The 23568-nt window shown below is 53.8% G+C and overlaps 10 protein-coding genes across 10 annotated transcripts; 6 read left to right on the forward strand and 4 right to left on the reverse strand.

Annotated features, from left to right (window-relative positions):
* Nucleotides 1–147: 147 nt before the first annotated feature.
* J4E87_009100 (uncharacterized protein) lies at nucleotides 148–1034 on the forward strand (the record flags this gene model as incomplete). Its single annotated transcript, XM_049380680.1, has 2 exons — nucleotides 148–469; nucleotides 520–1034. 2 exons carry the CDS (start codon nucleotides 148–150, stop codon nucleotides 1032–1034), a joined length of 837 nt encoding a protein of 278 aa, XP_049229524.1.
* Nucleotides 1035–1474: 440 nt separating this feature from the next.
* RAC1 (Rho GTPase protein rac1) lies at nucleotides 1475–2267 on the forward strand (the record flags this gene model as incomplete). The annotated part of the gene is made up of 5 exons (XM_049380681.1): nucleotides 1475–1537; nucleotides 1587–1645; nucleotides 1691–1871; nucleotides 1922–2154; nucleotides 2201–2267. 5 exons carry the CDS (start codon nucleotides 1475–1477, stop codon nucleotides 2265–2267), a joined length of 603 nt encoding a protein of 200 aa, XP_049229525.1.
* Nucleotides 2268–2717: 450 nt separating this feature from the next.
* Nucleotides 2718–4256, forward strand: J4E87_009102 (uncharacterized protein; the record flags this gene model as incomplete). Its single annotated transcript, XM_049380682.1, has 3 exons — nucleotides 2718–2796; nucleotides 2854–2906; nucleotides 2961–4256. The coding sequence occupies 3 exons, from the start codon at nucleotides 2718–2720 to the stop codon at nucleotides 4254–4256; spliced, it is 1428 nt and encodes a 475-aa protein (XP_049229526.1).
* Nucleotides 4257–4475: 219 nt separating this feature from the next.
* J4E87_009103 (uncharacterized protein) lies at nucleotides 4476–7212 on the reverse strand (the record flags this gene model as incomplete). Its single annotated transcript, XM_049380683.1, has 6 exons — nucleotides 4476–5461; nucleotides 5518–6156; nucleotides 6203–6337; nucleotides 6776–6830; nucleotides 6880–7051; nucleotides 7106–7212. 6 exons carry the CDS (start codon nucleotides 7210–7212, stop codon nucleotides 4476–4478), a joined length of 2094 nt encoding a protein of 697 aa, XP_049229527.1.
* A 241-nt stretch (nucleotides 7213–7453) lies between these two features.
* J4E87_009104 (uncharacterized protein) lies at nucleotides 7454–9458 on the forward strand (the record flags this gene model as incomplete). Its single annotated transcript, XM_049380684.1, has 3 exons — nucleotides 7454–7607; nucleotides 7657–8011; nucleotides 8060–9458. 3 exons carry the CDS (start codon nucleotides 7454–7456, stop codon nucleotides 9456–9458), a joined length of 1908 nt encoding a protein of 635 aa, XP_049229528.1.
* Nucleotides 9459–10062: 604 nt separating this feature from the next.
* On the reverse strand, nucleotides 10063–10648 carry J4E87_009105 (uncharacterized protein; the record flags this gene model as incomplete). The annotated part of the gene is made up of 3 exons (XM_049380685.1): nucleotides 10063–10352; nucleotides 10472–10482; nucleotides 10536–10648. The coding sequence occupies 3 exons, from the start codon at nucleotides 10646–10648 to the stop codon at nucleotides 10063–10065; spliced, it is 414 nt and encodes a 137-aa protein (XP_049229529.1).
* Nucleotides 10649–14140: 3492 nt separating this feature from the next.
* Nucleotides 14141–15856, reverse strand: J4E87_009106 (uncharacterized protein; the record flags this gene model as incomplete). The annotated part of the gene is made up of 5 exons (XM_049380686.1): nucleotides 14141–14399; nucleotides 14448–15123; nucleotides 15185–15445; nucleotides 15503–15590; nucleotides 15662–15856. The coding sequence occupies 5 exons, from the start codon at nucleotides 15854–15856 to the stop codon at nucleotides 14141–14143; spliced, it is 1479 nt and encodes a 492-aa protein (XP_049229530.1).
* A 149-nt stretch (nucleotides 15857–16005) lies between these two features.
* J4E87_009107 (uncharacterized protein) lies at nucleotides 16006–18432 on the forward strand (the record flags this gene model as incomplete). The annotated part of the gene is made up of 1 exon (XM_049380687.1): nucleotides 16006–18432. One exon carries the CDS (start codon nucleotides 16006–16008, stop codon nucleotides 18430–18432), a length of 2427 nt encoding a protein of 808 aa, XP_049229531.1.
* A 546-nt stretch (nucleotides 18433–18978) lies between these two features.
* J4E87_009108 (uncharacterized protein) lies at nucleotides 18979–19840 on the forward strand (the record flags this gene model as incomplete). The annotated part of the gene is made up of 3 exons (XM_049380688.1): nucleotides 18979–19526; nucleotides 19616–19644; nucleotides 19710–19840. 3 exons carry the CDS (start codon nucleotides 18979–18981, stop codon nucleotides 19838–19840), a joined length of 708 nt encoding a protein of 235 aa, XP_049229532.1.
* A 329-nt stretch (nucleotides 19841–20169) lies between these two features.
* On the reverse strand, nucleotides 20170–21756 carry J4E87_009109 (uncharacterized protein; the record flags this gene model as incomplete). The annotated part of the gene is made up of 1 exon (XM_049380689.1): nucleotides 20170–21756. One exon carries the CDS (start codon nucleotides 21754–21756, stop codon nucleotides 20170–20172), a length of 1587 nt encoding a protein of 528 aa, XP_049229533.1.
* Nucleotides 21757–23568: the final 1812 nt, after the last annotated feature.

The raw sequence follows: 23568 nt of genomic DNA on the forward strand, positions 1-23568 counted from the left end.
GAAACGCGTCGCTTACCAAGGTAGCGCGACTTCCCCGGCGTGCATCTGCGCTAGCCGCTTATCGATAGCAGCTGAAGCTCGATGCGCTGCAACTTTTTCCGTCGCGAACTCAGGTGTCGCGCCGTCACACAAAACACTAGTCTCACCATGTCCGACTCGGAATCAGAGGGAGGCGTGCCCCTGATGGAAGCCCAGTTCGATCTTGACGCGTCGTCGAAGAAAAGGAAACGGCAAGCCGAGCCCGAAGCCAGCAAGGACGGCAAAAAAGCAGCCAAGAAGGCCAAACGTAAAGAGAAGAAGAAGCAGAAAGCAAAGGCGATTTCTGAAGACGATCTGGACCAAGGGCTGGGAGTCAATCACGCTTTCGAGCGCATGGATGGTCAGCTTGTTGCCGACTATGTCAACGCACGAACACGGCTTTACGGGAAGGATTTGAGCAGTGTCGAGCTCGAGGACTTGTGGATTTCTGGTCAGTGTTTGAGCGCCCGAGACATGTCGTGAAATGCTGACGTCAAGCAGCGCGGACGGTGCAGGACAGCAGCAGCTGGACGGAGCCGCGAACTACAGACAAGCTGCCTGCCTTCCTCAAGAAGCAGGCAGGGACGCTGGAGGCGACGCCATGCAAGCCGCCCGGCGCTCCCCACACGCTTGTAGTGACGGGCTCTGGGATGCGAGCGGCAGACGTCTGCCGATGTCTCAAGTCTGGGCTACCTACCCAGGGAGTCGAGAAGCCCAGCGTGGCCAAGCTGTTTGCAAAGCACCTGAAGCTCGCAGACCAGGTCGCGCATTTGAGCAAGAGCAGAATCGACTACGGGGTTGGGACACCGGATCGGTTGATGGCGCTCTTGCAAGAGGGAGCCTTGTCGACGGCCAACTTGAAACGAGTCGTGGTGGACGTGTCGTACATTGACGGGAAGAAGCGCGGCATTCTCGACATGAGAGAGTTGCACGAGGCCGTGGTCAGGCTGGTGGTGTGCAAGCAGCTGGTGGGCGAGGACAGGCAAGGCGGCGAGGGACTGTTTGTGTGGTATTGAAGCATGTAGGCGTAGCACGAGCCCGTAGCTAGCTAGCACGGCGGATGGCAGGCGTGAGCAGCGTGTTGCACAAGGGTTTCAAGAGGGTACGCGCTCGTCGAGCTTGGTCGCTCCAGCTCCAGCTCGCTTCGTGACCCGCCGCCTGCCAAGCGATAAAACGCCCCCCTACGCTGCAGATAGCTCCCGCGCCTTCACAGAAGCTACCTGCTACCCGCATCGTGCTGCGCAGTCTCGCCGGTGCGTCCTCTACCTCCCACGCGCCGCCTCGCTGCATCTGCATCGTGCCCTGCCCTGTCCTGCCCTGCCTGCCTGCCTGCCTGCCGCCCTGCCTGCCCTGCCCTGCCCTGCGCCCGACTCGATCCGCTCCACCCTCGCCGCCCCGTTGCTCCGCCGAACCGGGTCCGCCAAAGCCACGCTCCCCGGGCGACACCTCGCGCACCATGGCTGCTCCCGCGACGCAATCGCTCAAGTGCGTCGTGACCGGCGACGGCGCTGTAGGCAAGGTGAGCCTCGCCGCCCCCGCGACAGCCGCGCAGCCTGCTAACCGCGCAGACATGTCTCCTCATCTCGTACACGACCAACGCCTTCCCGGGCGAGTACATCCCCACCGTGTACGCCCGCCCCTCGCTGCACCACGCGTGAGCTAACTCGCCCAGCTTCGACAACTACTCGGCAAATGTCATGGTCGACGGCAAGCCCATAAGCCTGGGGCTGTGGGACACGGCCGGCCAGGAGGACTACGACCGACTGCGCCCGCTCTCGTACCCCCAGACGGACGTGTTCCTCATCTGCTTCTCCATCGTCAGCCCCCCGTCGTTTGACAACGTCAAGGCAAAGGTACCAAGCCGCCCGCCACGCCGCGTGCGCACCCGCTAACCCCCTGCCAGTGGTACCCTGAGATAGATCACCACGCGCCCGGCGTTCCCATTATCCTCGTCGGCACCAAGCTCGATCTGAGGGACGATGAGGCGACCAAGGAGTCGTTGAGGCAGAAGAAGATGGCGCCCATCCAGTACGAGCAGGCCGTCATGGTCGCAAAGGAGATCAAGGCGCAGAAGTACCTCGAGTGCTCCGCCCTCACACAGCGCAACCTGAAGAGTGTCTTTGACGAAGCTATTCGGTACGTCCCCATGTGCTCCCTGCATGACTGTCCTAACCTGCCCCAGCGCCGTCCTCAGCCCCCGTCCCCAGCAGTCGGCGACCAAGAACAAGAAGAAGTGCACCATCCTATAAGCCGATACCAGGGCCCAGGGGCCACGGCTTTGGCCTGACTGGGAAAAGACCAACAACTTGGATATGCCACTCACTCCCGACACTGTACACGGTCGGCATCATTGGGAAGCCCAAGCGGAACGGCTGGACCAAGCAGAAGGGGCACATGCTGTGCAGCACCTTCTGGCTTGATGTTTGGATATAGAGCGAGTCTAGCATTGGCTTATTGCAGCATTACCCTTCTTCGGCGTGGAGGATTCATGGGCTTGGCATTACCGATAGAACTGTTTATTGCATCTTTTCCCTTTGCACATCTCCAACGCCGTGTGAATAAGCCACTGAATGAAGCGGGCGCTGACGGCCGCCGGCCATGCTCGTGCGTCGTCTGCCCTCGGTACCACGCGCCGAGCAGGTTCCCAGGCTAATCCCCGCGGTAGTGCAGACATGGAGCCACCACCACCACCCACCAACATGTTCCACCAAGGCAGCCTACAGAGCGGAATCGCGCTTGCCATTCAGGAGCAGAAACTCGTTGCCTGCTTCGTTCGAGGTACGTGACGGTGCACTATCGGAATCTGGGAAGCATCGTGACTGACTAGCTGCGTAGACGACGGCGCCACGAGCCACGAGTGGGAAGGCGAGTGGCTGAAGAGCGGATGGGTACGTTGGGACTCGGCCAGGTTTTCACAACACGCGCTGATGATGCATGTCTAGCTGTCGACTCTGCTCCACCAAAAAGCGGTCGTCCTGCGACTCGAAGCGGGCTCGACCGAAGCCGGTTTTCTGGCTGCCTTCTCCGATGTCTCGAGCGTGCCCACTTTCGTCGTCATCCAGAACGGCCAACTCCAAGTTCAACTCAAGAACGATGCCACGAGAGATGACTTTATCAACTCAATCCGACGCGTCCTGGGAGCGAATCCCATCCCAGCCTCCAACGCAGCACCAACCTCTCCCCCACAAGCAAGCACACCAGAACCTACGAATAGTATAGCGAATGCTGCAGCCGAAGACGACCTGTATGGCCTCCCCGAAACCTCACTACCCACCCTCACGTCCAACACACCAGGCAAGCAAAAAGCCACAGGCTCCCAGCACCCCACTCTCCCATCCACATCCGCCACCAAAGCCCAACAAGAAGCCCGCGACGCCCTGCGAAAGAAGAAACGAGAAGATGCCGAAGAGTTAGCCCGTATAAAAGCACGAATAGAAGCCGACAAAGCAGCGCGCAAAGTAGATGCCGAATTGCGCAAAGCAGAACGCGAAAAGGAGAGGAACAAGGGCGCACTACGAGCCCCCGACACATCACAGCCAGTGCCAACGTCCTCGCGAGGCACCAACTCCAAAACCGTCGCTCTCAATGTTCGTTTGTTCGATGGCCGCACCATTCGCTCTACATTCCCTCGCTCCGCCACCCTGCAGACCGACGTGCGGTCCTGGGTTGACACTGAGTTTGGGAAATTGACCCAGGATGACGAGCACATCAACAACAAACAACTGCCTCCTTACTTTTTCCGACATATACTCGCTCCATCGCCCAGTCGTGAGCTCTCTGCCGGCGACGAGGCCGTCGAGTTGGGCGATATTGATCTAGCGCCCAGTGCGACGTTGGTACTGGTGCCAGTAAAGGGTTACTCGGATGCGTATTCCGGGGGCACTGGAGGAGGTATAGCAGGAGCCGCGACGGGCATCGTTGGCGGGGCCTTTGGGCTTCTCACTTCTACTGTTGGCTACGTGGGGAGTACCATCAGTTCCGTTATAGGCTACGGGGCGCAACACGAGCAAGGTGGTGATGGTAGTAGCAGTAACAACCATGGCGGTGGTGGTCGTACCATGGGCAGCAGACCTACCCGGGATCCCAGTCACGATCCTGTGCTGGATCAGGCAACTTCGGGTGGGATGAGGGTAAGAACGCTGGCGGACCAGCGGGCAAGAGATGTACCTCAACAGTTCTATAACGGGAATCAGTTGAGTACTGAACCTAGGCCTGAGGACAACGATAAGCGAGATTGAGGCTGTGGTCTTATTCTCAAAGACATGATGCAAATAAGGTAGATGACCCTAACTCCATCGCCGAGCAGCCAAAAGACGTCTTCCTCGTGCTGGCGTAACAAGAGGAGGAGTTCGTGGTGCGTAGGATGGCTGAAAAACAAACGCTTTTGTGTCCTTTCCATCCGGGACTTGCCATCATCCCCTCATCTTCGCTACACGATTAGAGCTGCCATTCGCCATTCAAACAAAAGCCTTTTCTTCATCCACAGACTCCATGAGCCCCGCCGCCTTCAACAGTTCACTATCCACCATGGTCCCTGCAAATGGTACCTGGGGACCCTCAACCTGCGGCTTCCAATCCTCGCGCTTCTCGACCACTTCACCCGCGGCCAGTCCGCCGTGACTCAGCGCCTTGATCTCTAAAGCCTCAATCTTCGCCTCCATGCTCTTCACCTTAACTTCCAACTTCACGCGACCCTTGTCTAGCTCTGCAGCATCAGTAGGGCAGGCAGACAAGGCAACTTGTAACTCAGCGAGCCGCTCGCGAGCTTCATCTAGCTCAGCGTGCTCAGACGTCGTCTGCGGCAAGAGATTTTGCAAGTAGAGCCCAGCGTCATTCTCGTGGTCTGAAGATAGTGCAAGAGGATTTTCGGGGCTGGGCTTGGGGGCTTCGGTAAAGATTTGGAGGCCAGGTGGGTTGCGATAGTGGACCGGGTCTTGCGCGACGTCTTGGAAGAAAGAGAGAATGGCATGCTGGGTGGGAGGGTAGGTAAAGATGCATTCACCAACCGAATTGTCGCCGCCCGCGAAGGTAGGGCAGATGACAGCTTGACCCGAGGACCATTCTGTGCTTTCTTCTCCACTAGTAGAGGTTGATGTTGCGGTTGGAGTGGAAGCCCCGGCCGAAGAGGTGACGCTGAGAGCGAGGCTGTGGAAAGCCTTCGTTAGAGCCGAGACTGGGCCTGTAGGAATCGAAGCGTGCCAAGACATGTGCTTGATTGATTGCATGGTTGATGGTGTGTCTGCAGAACAAGGCCCGTTGACTTGTCGATTGTAGTCAGTCGGTAAGTCGACACAGTGCTGGGGGTTGCATGTCAGATCGCTGAATCGCCACTGACGTGTGCGCTGATGCATGAAAGCGCGAATCTGTTCATCTTTGATTTGGGAGTCGTCGATCAAGGAGTGAATGAACGCCATGGCCGTGATACGGGTACCATACTTGCCGACTATAACAATACGTTAGTGTAAACTCCTCAGGTGAAAGCAGGGCCAGGAGACGTACAGTCGTGCGTGAGCAGGTTCAAGATACTCTCCGTTCCGTCTTCAATAGCGATGACGTAGACTTCTGCGTCAGCTGCAACACGATCGGGGTTGCAGATGACTTCGTCAAAGACAGTCTTGACATGTTTCTTGGCATTTTCATGACCTGGAACACGGTTCTCGTTGTCACGGATGCGGACCATGTCGTGGGCGATTGACTTGCGTGGCATGGCGGACCAACTGCGTAGAGTCATGGCCTGGTCGTACTTGTGCGAGTACAGCAGCTGGCCCGCGTTCAAGACAATCAAAGCAGGAGTGGTAGTCTTGTCTTGGAGAACATGACCATCTTTGAAAATCTTCGCGTCCCTTTCAGCGGTGTTGTCAGTGTCGGAGCACTTGACCATCTCCTTGGCAAAGTTGACGACTGAGCCACCGTTGATGCCGAGTTCCCGCTGCAACTGTCTATACGCCAGGATGCCTAGATCTTGCATGGTGTCGTTTACCAGTACAATCAGTCGCTTTCGCGTCTTGAGGAGGTCAGGCGGTGGAGCAAGGATAGGTACATGTGGACCATTGGGCTTGGTCATGGCGAAGTCGGGAAGGTGGATGCACTCGAGGCCGAGGTAGGACAGGCGCTTCTCTGCTTCCTTGCGCTGGCAGGCTGTGACGTGTTAGCTGCGAGTGTTTCAATGGAGATTGGAATGTACTTTGCATGGCCTCGCGGCGCACCTCGTTGACGCGCTCATTGTTGGTCGCGTGGTAGACATAGGGCTTCTCGGGGGCGTCGATCATACGGATATCACCTGAGAGGTTGATGAAGAAGCCAAGTTGGTTGAGGTCGGCTGGAAATGATGGATCCGGCTCCAGAGTGTCTTCTATGCGGCGGAACATGCTGACGCAGATGCTTGAGGGCGTCTATGGACCGTAGACAGTGGCGAAGTGAGTTGCTAGAAAACGGCAGCCAGAGCTATTGCGGGAGTAGGGATTGTAGGTGTAATGGCTACGGAAGTCGGCTTTTATCACTGGCGCAGTGGGTAGCCGCTGCCGTCGTTTGTAGCGCGTGGTGAGAGCAAACCGATTAGGAAAGGGTGTCTCGCACGGTGAGAGAGCGAGGGGAGGGCAAAGTAGACAGTGAGATGGGTCAACCACGAAGATTTCGCACGCAATGTCTCACAGTGTGCGCCCGAAGAGCGGCCATGTGCAAGGCTACATGTGTAGCCAAAAGTAGGTGGGATTGTACATGGAACCAGTCGGGTTCTCGTAGAAGCACAGCTACCAACTTGCCTTCTTCACGCCCGGCAGGTTCCCCGCGAGAGCGTTTACGCGAAATTGATACTGTAGCATCGTCAGCCCTGCGTCGCGCGAAGAGAAGGCCATGGCATACTCGGCCCATTCTGAAGTCGCTGAAGACACCACGGCCCTTGCCGCCCATTATACACCTGTTCTTGATCTGGGTGTAGCGTGTGTAGCAGTGCATCTGCGAGAGCTGGAGCTGAGCCTGCGCGCGGACTCGTTGCGGAAGCGTGGTATTGCGGATCAGGTATCGCAGAGCTTGTCTGTGTCGTCGTCAGTCGTTGCGCCATGGGAGCGTTAGGTGCAGAGGCGCATGCCGTTCTGGCTCATTCTCCGAGTACACCTTCCGCTTGGTGTGGTCGCGGATATTGCGAATCTTTGCGAAACATCCAATGTCCAGCTTGGCCGCGCGGAATTGAGACATGGTGGCGGTGGGCGGAATGGGTTGGATGTCTGCGCGCACTCGACCATGAGCCACAACATTGTTCAATCCCGGTGTTCTGCCGCCCGATGCCCGCTCCCCACCAATCAGCGCAATCCAGCCTCTGACGCTTTCCCTTGCACTATATACTCCAACGCCGCCGAACCGTTCGAGCTCACAGCACTGTTCCTGAACAGTACATGTTGGCAATCTAGTCTGCAGCGCTACCCAACGTCCAGCTGGCATGTTTACCGCACATGATGTGAAGGACATCTTCGCCCTCTTCCCTCCGCAAGACACTTCCGATTTTGTTCCGCGGCTTGCGCTATCCTCCAGCGGCCATGCTTTCGTTACGCTCCAGTTTGTCCAGGCTCGTTTCAGAAGCCGCGTGACCAAAGGTGAGCGTTCGTAGTCTCTCTTGGCTACATTTACTGAAGCATGCACCAGAGACACAGCGGATACCGGTTTCCACATTGGCCAACGACCTCGACATAGGTCGATTACTTGTCCATCAACTAGTCCACAGCCACCCCAAGCTATGTTTGTTCAGCGCGGACGAGGAAAGCATTATTCCCATAGATGAGCGAGACACGATAGTCACTCGCCTGTCATCTGGGGGACTGGCATCCAAGGCCGAATTCATTGCCCAGCACCGTGTCTCTTCCAAGAGTCTTGACTTCCTCCTGTCCAGTCAAGATTATAACGTCCTGGAAACTAACGGCTACATCTACGCTAAGGCCTATGCTCACAAGATCGCGGACATAGTAAAGAGTATGATTCAAAAGACGGTCGATGATGTCCGGTAAGTGCAGGACTTGCCTTAGATGCATCGCATGCTCACTCTGTACAGGACTCTCAATATCAAACCAGCTGATTTGCCTGACAATCCCCCTACATGGTTCATTCTGCATACTCTCGAGCGACTCTTGCAGTCTGAAAATCTTACTTCCAAGGTCAACATCCAGGAAACTGACGTTAGCGTTTTGTGCACACCCAAGCGATATCTAGAATCCGAACGCGATACCACAGTCTACGATCTGCAGTCCGGCGCTCTTGCCTATCTCGATGTGCAAAGATTCGCCTCCGACTTCATCGAACTTTTCCCGTCTTCCCAAGTCGCATTGTCTTACTTCCAGCAACTCTCAGGCATTGAGGTAATAGACTCTTTCGCTGTATCACTGATCTGGATCTCCAGGTTAGAGCAAGATTGCGTACGCATCCTTGAACAAGAAGGTTGTACCCTTGATGTCACCGAAGTGATTGGCTCCCGTCTTCCACCAACTATAAGGGAGCAGGTGGCCGGCCGAGCCAAGAACTCCATTGTCGCTCACTTCTCCGAGACCACTGGAGGGCTGAAGATAGTGCGCGTCGGCACTCTGATACTCACTGAAAGGCGCCGAGACGGAGCACTCGACGAGCTCGCTGGCTACGCAAAAGAAGCTGCAAAGGCACAATGGCAAAGTCTACACGACGATCCAACCCTAGTGGAAGACGTGAAATTCACTCGAGACAAGATCAAAGACATGATTCCTCCCACAGGCCTTGTTCAGCGCCTTCTCCTCCAACAAAAACCAGTTGAGAAGTTATTAGAAGAGCGCTTCTGGTTCCACGTGTCCTCGTTCGAAACACTGAATGAAGAGGAGTTTGCCATGTACTGGACAGATCGCATGCTCACCCGATATCGGATATACAGCGCCGGTTTAGTTTCAGTCATGGACCAAAAGGTGCACAGCCAGCTTGCTCAGGTCTTTGCAACTTACGCACACAAGGACCTTATACCCGATACTATTGCCAAAGCACGAGCGCAGGGTCTAGTCCTCAGCCGCAAAACAAGAAAGAATGTTACCAAGTTCTCGAGTGTGCTGGAGTCCACGACGCCTCTGGATAATACATCACTATCTTCAGCTTTGGAGAAATTCAACAAAAAACAAGGTATCAACCATCCATCTACAGATTCGCTGGCTGCTGCCAAGCAATCGATGCTCGACGACATGCTTCGCCGAATCAAGAAACAAAAAGCTTCCGACGGCCCCGTACTCTTCTTAACGCTAGTTATCTTGCTCTTCGCAAAGCAGTACGATGGTGTCGTATATGCAACGGGAAAGTTCACACCAAAGCTGTTGAAGTTATTGAAAGGCAAGCTGGAGTATGAGCAGTATGAGCAGCTTGAGAGATGGAAGGAAGCTGCCAAGGCCAATACCTTGAGCGCGGAGGATAGGGAGGGTATGGCCAGGATGGCAGCGACGTGAGATCATTGGTTTCAATGCCTACGACAACTCCAAGATCGCGCTTGTGATCGAATCTGGTACTTTCATTTGGGGGTTACATGCAAATGCTTGTCATGGTCTTTGCGACAGGTTGGCTTGTTCATCTATACCTCAGATAACACTCGGAAGATGGTATACTGGTAGAAACCCACGCTTACCTAGCATTAGAACAATGTTTGAGTCTTTCACGCGGCATCTATAGCCTCACTTCGTCCGAACCCTCTTTTCAACTGCGCACACTGTTTGCACCAAGCGGATGGTGGTACTACTCCCATTTGCGGCTGCGATTTTATCGAACGGCACATCTGATGTTGTTCTTCTCTTGTGCTTGCTTCTTCACTAATCCACAGGTTATCATTCGTCATGATTGAGCACTAAGTAGCGAGTATTGAACAACCACCGGTAGATGGATAATAGTCACAAATCATGTACGACTTGATGCACGTCGTGAAGTTGCCATGAGAAGTCGTACCTTAGCTTTCATGCGCAAGACTACCTGCCTTACATGTCCCAGAAGCACCGCCTAATGCAACACCCAGCATCTGTGTGTGTGTCTCTCTCTCTTTGTTTACCTATCCTCGCTTCCCTATACATCCTTCATGAGTTCCTCGAGCTCATCATCATCGTCCCAGTTCCCTCCCCTCCTGTTGACAACAATCTTCTGCTCTTCCTTCTCCTGTTGCTCTGCTACAGCCCCCAGTATCTCTTTGAGCTGATCTTCTGTAACCTTCTGTCGTAATTGGCCAGTCCGCGCAAGCATTATAAGTCTGTTCTCGATGTCGGTTGCGCGCGATTCCTTGACAAGGCGGATACGGCCGAGACGGTCGGCTGCTTCGGGGAGAAGGATTTGTGAGAGAATGGAGGAACGCTGGTCGGCTGATGGGAAGGGTTAGCCCGTGGTTGCTAATGGACGGCGGGGTTTGGACGAGTGGGCGAAGGGGGAGTGTGTGGTCAAGTGATGCATGTCTGCGCCAGGAGAGATTCTGAAAACGTACCCTCTTGCTGCCTGTAACTCTGCCTTAGTAAGAAACCTTGATCTTCGTGTATAATTGTATTTACTTTCGCGAATCTTGCTCGGCGCCTTCGCCTCCTTGTCCTCCGCTTCCCCCGCCCTGTTGTTGTAACTGCTGCAGGCGCGCGCGTCTTATCTGCTCGAGATCTTCGTCGGACATTTCGGTATTATGTAGAGTATCTGAGGGCTCGACGCGAAAGGTTGTTAGAGTAACGGCCTCTGCGGCGCAAGTACTGGTCGAGCAAAAGTGTGTTTACGCGGGGAAGTTCGCGGGTTGCTAGGGCACGGTCCCAATCGCACACCCCCCACTCCCTAGGTAGCTTGTCAGACACCTCAACCAAGAAGAGAATGCGATCTTGACTAAGACTGGGGCCTGGTCTTAGTTTGAGCTGGTCATTGAAGGCGCGCTCTGGTATGCGGGATGATTGAGATAGCTTTGAGGTGCTTCGCTGGAGTGTTGCCCGGCTGGTGTGTCGCCGACGCCCCAAAGATGCTCAGGGTGACGATAAAGCTGCAGCCGTCATCTCACGATGCTTTCTTTACATGTCGATCTTGGATATACTTACGGATGCTCTAATTGCTGTACTCCAGGGTGTGATTAGGAAGACTGAGAGGTGGAACTGACGAAGCTGGCTCAATGTATCGCTGCATTACGAAATTGACGACTGAGATGGACACGCAGTTGGCGTCATCGGCCATCGCGTAGGCCATAGTTTTAGTACCAGCTGAAAAGGCAGCTCTACATAGCTAGGCTGTGGACAAAGGGCGGAATGATAGAGACGATTTGTCGCTCACGACTTGTGTTTTACGAAGAACGTGTTTAGAATGACAAACTCAAGTCACGACTGATAGCGTGCGGCTATTCTAGTATGCTTTCAAGTATTCCACTTCGATTAGCCCTCTCGTCCAATCTGATTTCGCAACATGAAGCCCCCGCGTGTTGCATTCCACATTACGAGGCGGGTATTGACGCTTCTGCGACACCTTCAGCCCGCGGCAAATTTGCTACTACTCCTTAACTTCTCCCCAAACTTCCATAGCATGAACGGCGCTGGGACACCCAAAGCCAAGGCAATAAAGCCCAGCACGCTATTTCCCCATCCAAAATCCAACTTGTCATACATGGCCGGTGCAAACAACGGAAATCCAAACCCAGCCAACGACCTGAGCACCGTCGCCGCCGCGATAGCACTCGCAGCGTAGCGTGTATAGCTGTCAACAAGATAAGTCTGTATACACTGAAACCCCACAATAACACCCGCGCAAAATATCGCAGCACCGATATTAGGCATGATCCAATGTACCTGCGCTTGTGCACTCCAACCATACCAAAAAAGGCCGATTGGAACGAGAAGAGACGCAGGGATCATGATTGGAATGCGAAATTCTGGTTTACCGATGCCGTTGTTGCGTTTCTTTAGGCGGCGGTAGAGGGCGTCATTGAGGGGTGCGGTGATCTGTGTGCCGAGGAAGAAGCCCATGCCCATGGAGATGAAGTTCAAAGAACCAATCCCTATAGTCATGCCATAGCGCGTGACCCATAAGCTGGGGAAGGTCGAGAGCATCAGATACATGAGGCCATACAGGTAGGCCGTGTAGCAAGCTAGAACTTGCACAATGGGCTGGGTGATGAGCAGCTTGAACGGCCTTCTCATGGCGATTTTAATAGTTGTTGCAAGCGTTCGATCAGGATTATCGAACTCAGTGTGTAGCTCTTCGTTGCTTGTCTCTTTACGCAGTTTGTTTCGCTTCCACTCAAGGAGCTTTGGTGCGTATGTTTCTTGCAGAAAGAAGAACCCGAGACATTGCACTATTGCTGTGAAGATCGTGGTGGCGTAGAAACACCATCTCCAAGTCGTGTTTTGAGAGATGAAACCACCGGCAATAGGCCCGATAGCCGGGCCCAGTAATGAAGCCAGTGAATAGATTGCTATGGCTCGGCCACGCTGCTCGGGAAGGAAACAATCGCTAAGAACACCCTAGTAAGTCAATTAGCGTTTTATCTTCCAACGGCATTTTTCAGGAAGAGAGTACATACACCACCAATAGCTAATGGTGCAGATCCGCCTAAACCACTGAAGAATCGGAATGCCATGAGTTGGCCAGACGTCTGAGCAAATCCACATCCCAAATTCCAAGCCAAGTAGAACAAGTTTGACAGCTGCAAGACGATGACTCGTCCATAGATCTCCGATAGTGGGCCTAGGAACAGCGGTCCAATTGCATACGCCAGAACGAAGATGGATAAGGTAAGCTGGGCTTCGACTTCATTTGTGATGCCAAATTCAGCACTGATGCTGCTCAGAGCTGGCGAGATCATGGACGAGGATATTGGCGAGACGAGGGTAAAAGAAGAGACAATGATAGTTGCTGCCCATTTCCGCTTCATGGACCCTACCAGCTGTTAGACCACAACTTATCTGTGCTTAGTTGGGGAGACCAAACCTACAGATCTTTGGATTATGTGGGTCGAACTCTGAATCCCATGTGACCTTATGTATGTTAGATGTTACAGTAGCAGTCAATATTTGTCGGGTAGACTATACCAAATTTGGGTCTTTGACGGACCGCGTAGACTTTTGCTCTTCTAAAGGTGATAGTGCCACCACATCACGCTCGTATGGAGTACCACCCCGTATCTCCTCGTAAGTCGTATTTTCCTCTTGAGCGGTATCGTCTTTTACTTCTCTCCCACCTTTGTCATCGCCGCTGTCGCCGCCGTCGTCGTTGTCACTGGACGAGTTCTCGTCTCGCCTTTCAGTCTCAGTCTTGTGCAATGAACTGGCGTCCTCGTCGACATGGGTTCCCTCGCCATCTTCATGGTGATAAACCGAATGATCGTCTGGGAATTGACTGGACAAGATACGATGTAATGGTGCGTTGTCGAGTCGCCGTTGTCGGGATACTGATCGGCACGTGGATGATCTTTGAGCTCGTGGTCGTCTTGTGCTTTCCATGGTGACGTGAGACTGAGAAGAGGCGTTCACAAAGACTGGGTATGCTGTCAAATACGTGTAGCAGACTATGATTACTAGTGTAGGGCGTGAACTTCCATGTATATAAATATAACTCGTCTGTGTTTTTCAACGATAGAGAAGGTTGTGGTGAGGGAAACAGTGTCGCTATGCCGGCGTTCAAGCTTGGAAAGTGAATAGATACAGAACTTGCATGCGGCGAACTTCGCGATTTTGATAGAGTCTGCACGCTCGGTTTTAAGCACGTGTAGGACGAATCTCCGTGGATCGCGTGCCCCACAACGTTGGTCCTTTGATTCAGAGACTGTCGGTGCATCGGTAGACATTATTTCCCGAGCGCAGACTGAAAAGGAGTGGATACGGTTAGTCGTGCAGGGTTATCTGGGTGTGGCGTAGAAGCTTGGTAATATTGTAGAGGCCGGTAGTATGGGGTGACGTCAGGGGTTGCTGATTTCCGGCGCTACTGTCGCGTCGTGTAGTGTAGACATATATCCGATGTGGTAACTCCGACCTCGAGCCGAGACGAAGGAAAGTACACAGAAGTATGTACTGAGCTGTTGGTAAACAAAGCATCATCGTGGTAAATAGATAGTAGTAAACCGGAGACTGAATTTTGTACGCATCTGATTCGATACATTTCATCCCGTGTTGTATATATGCACATATGGTGGGAGTACTCAATTCACCACTACCAAGGGACGCGGAGTCAATTTTGTGCCATGACTGAACAGGTTATCGGGGTCGTACTTGTGCTTAAGTTCCTCGAGTCGCTTCACGTTTGCGCCGAAGATCTCGTTCGCCTCAACATCGGCAGCTGCATAGTTGCCGTACTGACCTACACCACCATCCTTTGACCGTTCCGAGGCAGTTTCTGAGGCTTTTTTGAGAAGGTTTCGTGAGAACGTACGAATTTTGTCGTCAAGTGAAGGATCGAACCTGTGCTCTCTTTAATATTAACTCCTCTGTGGTGCTGATTTGGCTTACCATTTCATCATCACAGCTACATTATAGTAATCGCCACGATTTGAGAAAGCCGTCTTGTCGTTGGAAATCTCCATGACCTTCTTATAAGGAACGGCTTCAAAAAGCATCATGCTTTCGTTCATTCGCTCATGCGACGCCACAAAAGCATTGAACTCAGCGTGAAGCTGCATAGCGAAGTTTGGGTCCATGGGGAGTCTGAAAGCGCCACCACCGAAAAGCTTACGTCCATCAAAGCCGGCTCCTTGGTTAAGAAGGCTGTTGAGTTGAGGGTAGGGAATCATGGCGGTCATGTTCGCTATTGGGCCGAGTTCAAATAAGTCGGCGAAGAAGGCGTTTCCTTCTTCTTCGTTACCATTGTGAAAGATCTGGCAAATTACAACTGAAGCATTCGCTGGTGGTGGGGCAGAGAAGCCCATTAGCATCGCTTGGTTGCCGTCGTTGGTAGTATGAAACTTATTTGCGAACTGAACGACCTGTGGTAGCTTATCCGGAAGGAAAACCAGCGGCCCCGCAAACACATGGCTCCTCTGTTGATAACCCTGGAATGTGAATGCCGTCACTACTCCAAAATTCTGACCTGCGCCTCGTACAGCCCAGTATAGGTCGGGGTTTGAGGTGGCTGACGCGACAACTTGTTCACCAGAAGCGAGGACAATGTCAACGGACAAGAGATTATCTGGAAGATGTCAGTAACGCAGACTTTGTCAATACTCATTGATACTGGTTCATGCACATACCAATCGTTAAGCCGTACTTTCCTGTAAGATAACCATAGCCTCCTCCCAGAGTCAAGCCCCCCACGCCGGTATGGTTGACGGTGCCACCTACAGTTGCAAGACCAAACTTGGCAGCCTCAACGTCGACATCTTCCCAGATAGTCCCACCGTCTGCCTTGATTGTTTCGGCATCCACATCGACAATCACCTTGCGCATCTTGGAAAGATCGATGACGATGCCATCTCGGATAGACGCAGCTCCAGACGTGCTGTGGCCTCCCCCTACAGGAAGTGAGTCTTTCTCTCACATGTAACTTGGCTGTACTCTAATGTGCTTACCGCGGACTGTGAAGGGGATTCTGTGCTCGCGTATTTGAGCTAAAACCGCGGAGACGTCACGGGCGGACCGGACTAGGACTACAGCAGCCTTTGCTCGTATAAGTGCGTGAACATGATGCAGAAACATTTGTATAGAAAGACAGAACTAGGGGGACGTACAGCTCGTTTTATGCAGTGCTCACTCCACCTCTCGATGCTCTTTTCGTACTCTTCACCGTCGCCCGGAAGTAGGACTTCAGCAGTCGTGTTGTCGAGTAGCTTCTTCAGCGACGGATAGTCAAAGTCTCCAGACCCCAGGCCCATTTTCATAGTTTCGAAACAACTAAACGATGTTGTATAGTTGGTGGGAGCCATCTCTAGCGGGGCGCAGGCTGAGTAAACATGTCGGCACGCATCTGGATTGGGCAGGGCTTAGCGCGTGGACCCTGGATTCAAGATGCGGCGAACTTTGCCTCGAGCGGCCAGAATGCATTGCTCGACAAGATCAAGGTCGGCGTTCGATGATGCTGAAGACGAGAGGCTTACCGTCAGTATGTGCATCGTGCCGACTAAACATTGCCATTTCACGAGCGCGTAGCGCAAGATTACCCTCTCAGACACGGCACGCGCCGCCGCCGCTACGCTTGGTCGCCCCGGAGCCTACAACGCCCCGAAGAGCCTTCTCTACAGCCTTTGGAAGACGACAATTGCAGCAACATGCCTCACGGGATACTGAAGGCTTGCCTCCCTCGGCAGCCGACGCGGTTAGCCACGAAGTCAACGCGCGGAGAGCAAGGCAGCAGTTCGGCGATACGTTGCCGCGGGACCACTTGACCGACGACGAGTACACAATATACAAGAGGCTGTATGGCCCAGCCGTCTTCGCAGATGCTGCCGAAGAGGCGGAACGCGTTGACGGTGCAGTTGACGACGAGATTGTCGAGCAGGAGGGGCCTGATGGTTCCATCGTCTTGCTCAGGAAGGGGGTGGACGGCCAACTCGAAGAGATTGAAGTCGCGGAAGAGGTCGATGCCGAAGACGAGGCAGCTGCTGAGCCGGACCAAGAGACAATGACACCTGAAGAATGGGAAGCGCGCAGGGAGGAAGAGGCGCAGGCATACCACGACGACATCTACGAGCAGAGTCGACTGCAACAAGAGGAAGCAGAGGCCTGGGAGGACGTAGATGAAGTGCAAGAGGAAGACGGCTTTATGCGCGCACATCCATTGACCATCGAGGGCCGCTTCAAGCCATCGCCTTCGACCGTCTTTCTGCCCAAGAACTCGCTCGTCGACCCTACCGCGCTGCTTCTGACGCGCGCCAACCACAAACACCTCGCCGAGTCTGCGAACCGTATCTTTGGCGGTCGTGGTTTGCCTCACTCCGCTAGCACGACCCCTGCACGCTTGGGCCACGAGCAGAAACCAATTCCGCTCGACCCTTCGCAGTCAGATATGGGCAACATCGAGGCTGATGTTTACATGGCTTCTGTACAGCCAGGCACATACGCAAGTGTCATGAGCGCCATGGTTGAAGTCCGTCGCCGATTAGGGTCAGGATGGCTGCAACACATGCTGCAGGACAAAAAGGGTGGCACCATACTAGACGCTGGCTCTGGTGGTGTCGGCGTGCTCGCATGGCACGAGATGCTAGAGGCCGAATGGCAACGTATGCACGAGTACTCGGGAAACACGTCGCTTGGCGCTACCCCGTTGGGAAAGGCGACTGTCTTGACCGCATCTGATGCACTGCGCCACCGTGCAAGCAAGTTGCTGGACAACACAACATTTATCCCGCGACTGCCAGAGACTGTGACAGCGGCCGACGATGCAAACACGCAGCAACCGCGCAAGTTCTATGACGTCATCATTGCGCCACATACACTTTGGCCCATCCGACAAGACTATCTTCGCAGAGAGCAAGTCGAAAAATACTGGTCTCTTCTGAACCCCAAGGGTGGTGTTCTCATCCTCATTGAGAAAGGCCTACCACGAGGCTTTGAAGTTGTAGCCGCTGCCCGTTCATACCTTCTAAACAAACACATATCTTCTCCCGGCTCAGAAACTATCGAGACGCTACTCGAATCTCAGGTGTCAAAACCGGACGAAGAGACTAGATTCTCTGAGAAGGAGACGGGAATGATCGTTGCACCATGCACGAATCACAGCACGTGCCCGATGTATCAGTCTACAGGTGTGAGCCAAGGAAGGAAGGACTTTTGTTTCTTCAATCAGCGGTACATCCGCCCTCCATACCTTCAACGTATCTTGAATGCAAAAGACAAGAACCATGAGGATGTGCAGTTCAGCTACCTAGCCGTCCAGCGTGGACGCGACCAGCGCCTTCCACAATATGACATCCTCGGCAAAGGGTTCGTGCAAGGTGAAGCATCAACCGCCGCAGCTTTTGAAGGGCACGAATGGCGCCCATCATCAGACCCAGGAACCGAAGAGCCCGTCATGTCCTCATCTACCGACGTTAACCCACTCACCTTCCCACGTCTTGTGCTCCCCGCACTTAAGCGCAGAGGCCATATCATCTTAGATGTGTGCACACCTGCTGGCACGCTAGAGCGCTGGACCGTCCCACGCTCCTTCAGCAAGCAAGCTTACCGCGACGCGCGAAAAGTCCGCTGGGGCGACCTCTGGGCCCTCGGCGCAAAGACGCGGATACCACGCAACGTACGTCTAGGCCGGCCAAACGACGAATTCGACAAAAAGGGCAGGAAAGTCAAGAAGGCGAAGCAAGTCACTATCGAAATAGGTGTTGGTGAGAAAGATGGAAGGACCGTCGAGGAAGGCCCCGCAAAGGTGCTTGGCAAGGGAGGGAGGTTGTTGGTTGGTGACCGCGATGGACGGTATACTGCGGATCGGAAAATTCGGGGTAGCAAGGGAAGGAAAGGGAGGAAGCAGAGGGTTGAGCACGATGCTTATGACTTGGATGACGTATGAATGGTGACTATAGGTATGAGTGGTGTATTGTACGATATGGCTGTTTCCGCGGATTCAGAGAATTGCCGCTCAGTTCAAGTTCTCTTCCATTTCGCTTCCTGCGCGGCACAGTTCCGTTGCATTTCAACCTACCAAACGGCCAAATATCCCGATTCGCCAAGTCATGTTGATTGGTAAGTCTTCGCTTGGCACCGATTACGTCCTGTTTGTAACCCTTCATGCACGTTCCCGACGTCCTCCTTCTGGATTCGTCCTCTTGGCTTCTCACCTACTCAACGACTGGCAAAGAGCGAGAATGTATGAAAGCAAAGTCCGGGGTGATTGTGCTGACATACAGGTATGCAGCACAGATTATAAATGCAACGGGACTCTGGAAGCTGGCGGATGGATGGGAGGCTGCCTGATTGTCCGTTCCACTGCATATAAGTATCAACGGAGGGCACATGCATCTTCAATAGGACCACCAACCGCTTCTGTATCTTGGCCCCATTTGTCTCTTGTCTCATCGTACCGCCTCACGCACCTGGGCAGCATCAACCCAACATCATGCCCACCAAACCCGTCGCCCTCATTCTCGGCGCAGGCCCCAATGTAGGCTTAGCCATAAGCACCTCATTCACCATCCTGAACTACCGCGTTGCAACTGCCTCCCGATCCGGCACGAACAGCATCAACCCTGACACGGGCATCCTCACCCTGAAAGCCGATTTCACGGCGCCAACATCCATTCCCAACCTCTTCTCGCTCGTGCTAAAAGAGTACGGCACATCGCCCAGCGTTGTGGTCTGGAATGCCGCCGCGCTGACGCCTCCCCCTGTGGAAGAGAGCGTGCTATCCATATCCCAGGAACAATTTGCCAAAGACCTGAATGTCAATACCGTGAGTCCGTATGTAGCAGCGCAGGAAGCGGTCAAGAGCTGGGAAAGCATGGGGGAGGAGCATGCAGGGGATAAGAAGACGTTTATCTACACTGGCAATACGCTGAATCAGACCATTGCGCCTGTCCCGCTGTTCTTGACACTGGGTGTGGGAAAGAGCGCGAGTGCGCATTGGGTTGGCATGGCAGATGCTTTGTACAAGGAGAAGGGGTATCGGTGAGTTGTTTTTTTCCCTCTACGCAACACTTCTCTTGCTGTCAACGTGTGGGTTGGACATGGGATGTTCTGCTAATATCGGGTTATAGGTTCTTCTATGCAGACCAACGACAGCATGGTAAGAAAATGACTATACAAACCGCATATGAGAGATACACTAACTTCATAACTTTACATTTGCAGATGGTGCACCCATGCTAAACGGTGTAGATGGCCCTGCGCACGGCGCATTCTATGCGCAGTTGGTGCAGCAAGAAAGGGATGTACCGTGGTTAGCTACGTTTGTCAAGGACAAGGGCTATGTCAAGTTTTAGACGTGTCAGGATCGCGACTTTGCTTGAGAGGTGGAGCTATGGAAAGACTACATGCACGGGTCATTTCTATAGATGAATTTGATTAATGTCAGCATGGCCTATATACAGACGACCCGCTGCCGTCGACTACGACTGCTAGCCCAACGCAAACGCTCTCGTTATATGCCGTACAAAGTAAAATGGGTATATCCTCCTTCCGGCTTATGACACCAGTGCAAACTCTAAAAAGAAAAGTAGTGGTCCCTCTAAGCCGAGTGTAGGCTCGGTTGACGCCCAGTGATGCAGCAAGACATAAGAGAGTATGTGTAGATGTAATGTATGATGGATGCTCAGATCATCAAGCCGGCACCAATTGTGACGGCGCTCAGGCCTGTCTCGCGACTGTCCTCGCTCGCTCGTCGCTTTCCTAACGTCTTCAGTTGACGCGCGGTATCCATCTTTGTTTGCGACATGCCAGACGGCGATGGTGGGCCTGATGGGCCTGTAGCATCGCTGTTTGACTTGGAGCGCATAGGGCCTAGGTCTTCGCCGAAAGTGATTGAGGTGATGGAATCATCACTGACACCACGAATAGGCGAGCTGGGTCTCTCTGATGAGGCAGCAGCGGATTCAGTTTTGTCTGCGGTGGCTGTTGGTGAGCTGTGGATCGTTGTAAGCCTTGCAGAGCGTTTGGACCTCGCGAAACCATGCACGTCGTAACGGGGTGGGTGCGGGGTATAGTCGACGAGCATGTGCGCCTTGACGCTAATGCGGAAGCGTTGGCCTTTTCCAAAGACTACGTCGCTGACACGTGGAGAAGAAGCAAGCAACACTGGAGCGCAACGGCGGCGGTAACGCAGGGTCTGCGCAGGGCAAGGTCGGATCGCGGGTGCCGATTTGGAATCTGACGAGGAGTCACTCTCAGGACGCTCGTCATCGCCTTGCTCGTAATCGTGCGAAGATATGCGTGCTAGAGATTCTCTCGCATGCCGCGTCGGGAAACGAACGTCTTCGGGGTCGAAGTCGTCGAATTCTAAGTCTGGCGCGGGTGCTGCGTGACTGATGCCCGAATCGCGGGTGCCAGCCAGATGTGGGTAAAGTTGGCGGATAATCTGCTCCTGTTGTGCAATGATGCGTCGGCCGGCTTCTAGACTTGTCAGACTCTCGAGGTTTTCTCCGAACTGCGCGTTGTCCAGAATGCGTTGACGCCTGCCCCTTCGAGGAAGACTTCTGTAGCGGGGCTCGCTGCGATCTTCTAGGGGTGCACTGATGTCGATGGCGGCGCAAAACAATTCCACCCAGTCGAGCATGCCTTGCTCGGTCGACGGACAGAGCAAGAACTGCTCAAACTCCAGGCGCAGGCGGATGGCATGTTCCCGTACAGGCTCGAAAAGCTGTGGATCCGTTTCGTACAGTTTAGGCCGAGCGACAGCGGGCACCAGGTGGGCGAAAGGAGACTTTGGTATCAGCAACGTCTTCTTGAAATCAGATGCCACGCCAACTTCAGCATGCTGCAAGGAATAGGTTCGCAACAAGCGACCTGGGCATGGCTCTTTGTTCTTGCTGAGGAGACGCGGGTACTTTATGCGGTGTATGCTCAACTGCGTGCCTCGAAGTATGGCGTAGACATCATGCCATTCTCGATGTCCCGAGACCTGGAATGGCGAGGATAGTTCCTGCTTGATGCCAACAAGTCCTTCCATCTCGACGGTGCAGGTGTAGGGCGGGGGTGACTGGATACTGCGCACCGCCTCTTTCTCTCTCCTTGTCCTTTCGTCTAGGACGCGACGGGTCTGAGGATCGGTTGCGCGAGCATACGAGGGCGGCGACCCGATGGGCAGTTGGGCGTGGGTGTGGTAGGTGTTGTGGTATCCATATGTTGACGTGGCCGGCGAAGGGTTTGTCGAGCGAGGCCGTGGTGCACGTGTTTGAGCCATGGCTTCAGTGGTCGAGTCTATGGAGCAGGGCGGTGCGTTGAAGAGTAGATGGCTGCAAGGCTGCAGGGCTCTAGGCCAAGGTCAGGGCACGACTTTAGTGTAGGTATCGGCGCTGTATTTGGAAGCGGCGTGTGGTGCCAAAGCAGCTCATGGACCTATCGAGGAGAAGGCGCCATGAACGGGTGGCTTGCGGTAGTGGTTTGACGATGGAATCCCCGGACTCGATGTGTCACAGTGATTTGTTCTCGTCAGGAAAAAGTAAGTCGAGCAAACGGACAAAGTCCAGTGTCGCTGTCGAGATGACGCCACAGGAGCTGCAGAAGCGAAAGAAGCGGTGGCAGGCGCGTTGGGTATATCTAAAAGCGACGACAGGGGTGGTCCTGCTGTGGAATGAAATGCGGACGGGGCGCGTCGTATGTGACCGAGGAAGATGCGACACCAGTCTGGCGGAGAGATTGACAGCGCAGGGCAGTGCGAATGGAAGCTGACGGAGAAGAGGAGCATCACTTGTTGCTATCAGCTGCCCTGCAGTTGTTGGTGCCATGCAAGGATAACTCGTCAAGGCCTGAAGACGTTCCAGATGCCGCTAACAGGACCTAGAAACAGGCCCACCCGCCCCTTTGAGCCAAGTCGAGTCCTGCACCTCTGCAAGCGATCCGTCGTCCGCCGCACTCCACTCCACCCTGCGTGCTTTTTGCCTCAGCTGGGAATCTCGCGCACCTCCCACCGAGCCTAGAATCACCACACCATCGCTTTTCTCGCTGCTCCCACACCACGCTGACAGTCTCGGCTCCACCACCATGACACGCCCCGCGCCCTGCTAACGCAAACCGCGCCACTTTAGCTGAGTCAGGCCTCGCCCTAGGTCGGCTTTATCTTGGCTTCGACACATGACGGCTTCTTGCCCTAGGCATGCGGAAGTCATCAGCTAATTGCAATCCCACGGCTCGGGTTCGCAGTACGCTGGCGCAGGCGGCACGCGTTCGCCGCTTGTCTTTGTCCTCCGTACCTCGGACACGCTCGCCTTGTGGCCTATACTGACCGACACACGCAGGTCGCACCCTCCTGTCCGATTCCAGATATCGCCAACACCTTCTTCCTGCTCGACTATCTTCCTTTCTTCTTTGCCGCTCCTTTTCGAACATCGTCTTTTTGTCTTTCTACGTCATCTTTCCCTCACTTTCGCGTCACCTATGAGGCAATCCTGCTTGTGCCACGCCAAAGACATTTTCAATAAACAATTTCCGTGGTACGGTTTGCGTAGGGTGAAGAGCCAGATGACTATCGCTATCTCAAATTAGCCCTAGGACAATCATACATCGCATAGCGGATATCTGCAGTGATGCACTCTATGCGTGTCTCACACTCATATCCGGCATATTCGTGGCAACCGGCACCTTTGTCTCGACAGCTTCGTCTAGTATCCTGGTCTTGATTTGAAACCTATGATCCTCTCCATACCGTCATCATCCATCACCTTAAATTTCGCTCATGCCTCCGTGGCTGGTTACTCTATTCTTCAATAGCAGATCGAGAGCTACATTTGAGTAGGTCTGTCACCGAGGTAGTGCTCCAAAGAGCGCTGACTAGTATTTGGAGGCAAGTTAAGATGAACCCATTGTAAAACACAGCCACTCGTAAACCCTTCAGCCACGCATTCAGCCGCATCATAACGAAGGAAGGAGTCAAGCAGAGCAGAAAAATGATTCGCCTCTGATTTGCTTCACGTAGGGTTTGGCGCAGATCTATCTTGAGTGTAGCATGGCGGTACCAAATTTCTACTTGATGTAGAGCATCGTGGACTGTACCCAT

This window comes from Alternaria ethzedia (assembly GCF_023757985.1).
Source record: "Alternaria ethzedia strain BMP 0044 chromosome Unknown scaffold_32, whole genome shotgun sequence".
NCBI classification, from domain to species: Eukaryota; Fungi; Ascomycota; class Dothideomycetes; order Pleosporales; family Pleosporaceae; genus Alternaria; species Alternaria ethzedia.